Source organism: Arvicola amphibius, chromosome 6 (genome assembly GCF_903992535.2).
Source record: "Arvicola amphibius chromosome 6, mArvAmp1.2, whole genome shotgun sequence".
In the NCBI taxonomy this organism is placed as follows: Eukaryota; Metazoa; Chordata; class Mammalia; order Rodentia; family Cricetidae; genus Arvicola; species Arvicola amphibius.
The window spans coordinates 11,313,918-11,319,917 of NC_052052.2; the positions used below are offsets into that span (position 1 = coordinate 11,313,918).

At 49.1% G+C, this 6,000-nt stretch overlaps 1 protein-coding gene across 1 annotated transcript; it reads left to right on the plus strand.

Annotated features, from left to right (window-relative positions):
- Positions 1 to 2,311: 2,311 nt before the first annotated feature.
- LOC119816153 (steroid receptor associated and regulated protein) lies at positions 2,312 to 4,065 on the plus strand. Its single transcript, XM_038332500.1, has 2 exons — positions 2,312 to 2,381; positions 3,635 to 4,065. The coding sequence occupies exons 1-2, from the start codon at positions 2,312 to 2,314 to the stop codon at positions 4,063 to 4,065; spliced, it is 501 nt and encodes a 166-aa protein (XP_038188428.1).
- Positions 4,066 to 6,000: the final 1,935 nt, after the last annotated feature.

Here is a 6,000-nt window from a genome sequence, read left to right on the forward strand (position 1 = left end):
GTCTCGAAAAACCAAAAACCAAAAAACAACAAAAACAAAGCAAAAAAAACAAACAAAAATTGTTTAAATTTCTATCACAGTATTGATTTTTTTTCTTACTAAATGAACATTTAAAAACCTATAATTAAGTATATTTTCTTGTTAGACAAAGCCTTTGCTTTTCAAATAGTCCTTGCCTTAAGTGTATAAAATCCACTCAAAGAATGATGCCTACATCCAGGACAGGCGCCAAAGCCACAGAGAAACCCTGTCTTGAAAAACCAAAAAAAAAAAATGATGCCTACATAAAATAGTCCAGCTAGCCGGGTGGTGGTGACGCACACCTTTAATCCCAGCACTCGGGAGGCAGAGGCAGGCAGATCTCTGAGTTCGAGGCCAGCCTGGTCTACAAGAGCTAGTTCCAGGACAGGCTCTAGAAACTACAGGGAAACCCTGTCTCGAAAAACAAAAAAAAAAAAAAAAAAAAAAAAGTCCAGCTAAATTACATAGTGATTGTAAACATGGTTCTGCTGGACAAATATTTAAATTTCCTTATAAATATTGGTTTCTTAGATAAAGAAATAACACAAGGGATACACAGAGAAGCCCTGTCTCGAAAAATAGAAAAGTAATATACGTGTGTGTGTGTGTGTGTGTGTGTGTGTGTAAAATAGTTCATAGAATGCAAAATAACTGTAAATACAGGGGAACTATATAGGTAAGAGCCAGTGGTTGGCTGTTTTGCTTTTCTGACCTTCAGGTTGAACCCCAATTTCTCTCTCTGAGTTTTTATTAATCGTGCATCACAGTATAACAATCTATGTCACATGTCAGCTACAGAAGGTGTAGAAAACAATTCATACATAGCTCATAACGGTAAACACTTCTGACATGATACAGAGGCTTACTTATTTATCCTGGAGCTTGCTCTGTAGACCAGGCTAGCCTCAAACTCTAGATCCCTGCCGGCCTCTTCCTCCCAAGTGCTGGGATTAAAGGAGTGTACCCCCTCCACCCCGTAGGAGTTTCTTCTTTAATGACCTTTATCAGGAATTCCTGTCTCCTGAAGACTGCAGTCCTGCCCACGACTGAGCCTCACCTATCTGAGAAGCTAGGAATGTGCCTCCTACCTAAGAGGGACCTTATAATAGTTAATGACTGTGTAGTACCGGATGTACAACACGTCATAGTTGGCCAACAGGAGGACCCGTGAGTGAAAACTCCTGAAAAGAGTCTGTGTGCAGAGCCTGGTGGGTCAGAGTTTCAATACTGTGATGGGGTTGGAATGTGAGGGCCCAGAGGCTAATTACCTTATCATGGGGCTCAGTTGTGGCCCTCCGGAACAGCCATTCCCGCCTTCCCCCCTGTGTTGGAACTAACATTCTTTGGTGATAGACAAAGCCCTTTTAGAATCTATTGACTTAGCAGACCACTAGCTCCCACCAAGCCAAAGTAAGCATCATCAGATATAGCATCTCGAGCCTCCAGAAAAGCTTCCCCCATCTCCCTCTCTGAGGATGCACCCACCAATGTATTTTTTGTTTTATTTTGTTTTTGTTTTTCGAGACAGGGTTTTTCTATAGCTTTTGGGGCCTGTCCTGGAACTAGCTTTTGTAGACCAGGCTGGCCTCGAACCCAGAGATCCACCTGCCTCTGCCTCCCGAGTGCCGTGATTAATGGCGTGCACCACCACGGCCTGGCCCCACCAATGTATTTTGAACTTGTCTTGGTTTATGACTTTCTGGTCGCTGAAGCTCTACAAACTTCATGAAACTGCTTCTGTGTTGGAATGTAGAATTCAAGGTAACCTAAATCTGTGTTCGCAGAATGTGGTCACTCAAAATGGCTTCAGAATAAACTTTTGTTTCTTTTAAGATGAAAGCTATGCTTTTTTGTGTGACATACCATATATAGCCCTAGGCATGGTGGCCCTTGTCTATCATTCCATCCTAGGAGACTGCGGCCAGAGAGTCAGAAGTTCAAGGACAGCTACTGCACGTCGAAACCCTGCCCTTTCACCAAATAAAAGTAATAAATAAGAAGCCGAAGTGGTCAGCTAATGGCTGGAATTGGGGTGGAGTGGGGTGGGGTGGGGAGTGAGGCCTGACTGGGAAACTTCCCGAGAACTATCCCAGGTCAGGAAGCAGCTAGATTGGAAAAAGATAGAGAAACCTGTCTCCCCACGCCCAGCAATTTGGTGATACAAACTTTCAGATCAACTGAGTCCCCTAGAGCCAGTTCTGAGGCTCCCTCGTGACTGTGAAAGCTTTGGTCCCAGGGTGGAGGAGGGAAGACGTGTCCGGGGACATTCTCAGAGGGGCACCGCGGCAGCATGGCTTCCTCAGCAGAGCCCCAGGACCGGGGAGCCAGCCTCAAGGAGTCTAGCCTGGAGATGAGCTGCGGTAAGATCTTGCACAGGGCTCCTCAGCACCAGGGAAAAGGCCAGCTGAGAAGGAGTGGCCGGCATGGGGCTGATGACTGGGGGTGTATGGCTGTCACCAGTGGACTTCACACAGTCCCTGTATCAAACAACAAACAGAGCATACATGTCCTCTGAACCGGGCCAAGATTACACGAGGTAGGGAAGAGAGCTGGGGTACTATTTGCAGGGTGTCAGAGAACAGCTTTGGAGTTGGTCTTATTCCACTGTCAGATGAGATCACATGGGTTGTCAGGCCACAGTAAGCGATTTCACCTTCTGAGCCATCTCCCTTAGTTGTGTGTGTTGAAGGGGGAGTGGTTTTGTGTACCATGGTGGTGCACACCTTTAGTCCTAGCACCTGGGAGGCAGAGGCAGGTGGATCTCTGAGAGTCTGAGGCCAGGCCGGTCTACAGAACGAGTTCCAGGACAGCCAGGGTTACACAGACAAACCCTCTCTCTCTCTCTCTCTCTCTCTCTCTCTCTCTCTCTCTCTCTCTCTCTCTCTCTCTCTGTGTGTGTGTGTGTGTGTGTGTGTGTGTGTGTTGTGTGTGTGTAAGGGGGAGTACAGTGAAGGACAGAGAAAATGTACACCATACCTGCTCCTTCCTTCCTTCCTCCCTTCCTCCCTTCCTCCCTTCCTTCCTTCCTTCCTTTCTTTTTTCCAAACAGAATCTCAATCTAGTCTAGATTGGGTCTCAAAACAGCAGTTCTCCTGATTCAGCTTTCCCAGGCTGAAGTACCATGCCTGGCCCACCCCCATCACTGGGGCTATAGACATGTGTCACCACCCCTGGCATTTTACATGGGAGCTGTGGGTCTAGGCTCATGCTTGTGCAGAAAGTCTCTGACCACTTGGGTCGTCTCCCCAGCCCCCAGCCCCACCCCTGCAAATACTGTGTAAAGATACTCCCTGGGCAGTTCGTGAGCAAGACACGCCCAGGGGCTAGGCTTGAGGTTCCCACAAACAGGTGAGACAGGGAAAACACAATTTAAACTTAGGTATTGGGCCAGCGAGAGTACCCAGTGGGTAAAAGTGCTTGCTGCCAAGTCTGACCTGAGTCCAATCCCCTAGACCCACTCGGTAGAAGGAAGAATGGACTCCACAAGTTGTCCTCTGACCTCTGACCTCCACATGCAGAACATGGCTCATGTGTGTCTACACACAAAATCAACAAGGCAATCAACTTAGTTGACTATGCTAACCCAAAGTTATGGTCTCTCCCTTCCTTTCAGCTATGCAGCCGGCGGGGCCCCAGAAGGCTGTCCCCCCAGCTCACCTCACTGTCGTTATTGACTGTGCTACTGGAAAGCAAGTCTCCCTGGCGGCTCCCCCAGTGCCACCCCAAGCATCAAAACCCAGCCAGGGACGCGTCACTCCGCCCATGAAGACTTTTGTTATGTTCTGTGGAGAAAACATGCTGCGTGGGACTCAAGACTTTCCGCTCAGTTGCAGGCCTCTTGCAGGGACCAAGGATACCGTGCCATCGGACAGAGGACTCCCGGCTCCAGCTTCCCTCCCTGCCAGCCCGCTGTGTCCCCAGGATGATCCTCAAGCCGAAAGGAGCTCCTTGAACCCTGGAGCTACTGAAAGGCACACAGCTTGGGCCACAGTGAAATGCTCACTCCAAGCGCTCTCTTCCTGTGTCTGTGGGCAGGCTGAGTAGTTTGGCAGGATCTGGGGGGGGGGGGGGGGGGGCGGGAAGCCTGGGAATGCAGGAGTCTTTGGAGTCTGAGCCCAGGAAAGCATCCTGGATGTGTTGAAGGATGTAAGAGCCAGTCACGTCTCTGTCCTCTTCCCCATCCTTTGCCAGGCTCTCAGCTAAGGCCGGGCATGGTACCAACCAAGCACCTTCTACCTCCCTTACAGGGTACTGCTGATGACATCACGGCTTTCCTGCCGCTTGGAAAGGGAGAAGGGTTGAGCAAGTGACCAAATAAATAAATGTTTTGAGCATTGCTGAGCAGACCTGTGACAGAGTGTCTTTCCTGGTGCGGGGCTTGGGGAGAGAGAAAGAGGGAAGAATGGGAAGTGGGCAGGGCCCTTTTAAAAGGGAACCTAGTGAATGGCAGGAGATGCTCTTAGTGGCTGCAGCTGAGGACGACGAATCCTGTTCAGGACCCCAAGGTCAGGCCAGTACAGATGCCTGCATGCTAACACAGGTACGCAGTACGAGCTGAAAAACAGAAAGAGCCAGTCTTAAGGAATTTTTTTCTCCTTACAAAAACTGGAAACTCACCCACCCGTCACAGATATCTCATCCCAGAGCAAGCCAGGGAGAGCTCCTCGGCGGTGTCCCTGTGTGATGGTCAGGGCCAGTTGCTGTCAGCTTGGCTCAAGTGTAGTCCAGGAGGTGCCTGGAAGGATGTGGAGCAGTGTGGGGGAGAGGGGAATAATAGGCTCAGGGAAACTCCATCTTCAAAGGAAGGAGATGGGGCTAGGAGGCAGCTCGGTTGTAACTGCTTGCCTGGTATAAACCACACACTGAATTTAATCCCCAGTACCAAACAAACCAGGCATGGTGGCACACAGCTGTAATCTCAGCACCCGTAAAGTGACAGCAGGGTTGGATGGGCAAGGTCATTGTCAGGTACGGAGTGAATCTAAGGCCAGCCTGGGCTACAGGAGAGTCTATCTCAGATGAGCAGAGGGAGCAGTGTACAGAAATGCAATGGAGCATCATGACAGGCATGATGACATAGGCCTGTCACCCCAGCACTTGGGAGAAGGAAACAGGACCACCAGGTTCAAAGTCATCCTCAACTACATAGGGAATCTGAGATCGGCAAGGGTGACCCAAGAAAGAAAGAAAGAAAGAAAGAAAGAAAGAAAGAAAGAAAGAAAGAAAGAAAGAAAGAAAGAAAGAAAGAAAGAAAGAGGGGCTGGAGAGATGGATCAGAGGTTGAGAGCACTGGCTGCTCTTCCAGAGGTCCTGAGTTTAAGTCCCAGCAACCACATGGTGGCTCACAACCATCTGTAATAAGATCCAGTGCCCTCTTCTGGTGGGCAGGGATACATGCAGACAGAACACTGAATACAACCAATAATCTTTTTATTAAAGAAAGAATCCCTAAGATGGACAGGATGTCACACCCCGCCTGTCATTCCGACATGAAGGAGACTGAGAGCTGAAGGCTAGCCTGGATCACATAGAAAGACTGTGTCTTTTTTTTGTGTGTGGTTTCTCGAGACAGGGTTTCTTTGTAGCTTTGGAGTCGGCCCTGGAACTAGCTCTTGTAGACCAGGCTGGCCTCGAACTCACAGAGATCCCCCTTCCTCTGCTTCCCAAGTGCTGGGATTAAAGGAGTGCGCCACTACTGTGTCTTAAAACCAAAACAAAAATGGCCAAGGCTAAGGCAGAGACTTGCCTAGCACACCTGGAACACTGGATTTGAGTCCCAGCACCTTGTAAACCAAGCATGGAGATGCACATCTGTAATCCCAGGATTTGGAAGGTGGTGGCAGGCAGGCCAGAAGTTCAAAGTAATTGTTTGAGGCCAGCTGGGACTGAATGGAAAGGGTGGGGGTCAGCGAGAGCGATAGCTCAGCAGTTAGAGCATAGACTACCTTGGAAAGGACCTGAGTTTGGACTTCAGCTTTC

Coding starts and splice junctions, on each gene's coding strand:
- LOC119816153 (XM_038332500.1), top strand. CDS start 2,312: ATGGCTTCCTCAGCAGAGCCCCAGGACCGGGGAGCCAGCCTCAAGGAG. Junction 2,382..3,634: donor TAGCCTGGAGATGAGCTGCG/GTAAGATCTTGC, acceptor CCTTCCTTTCAG/CTATGCAGCCGGCGGGGCCC.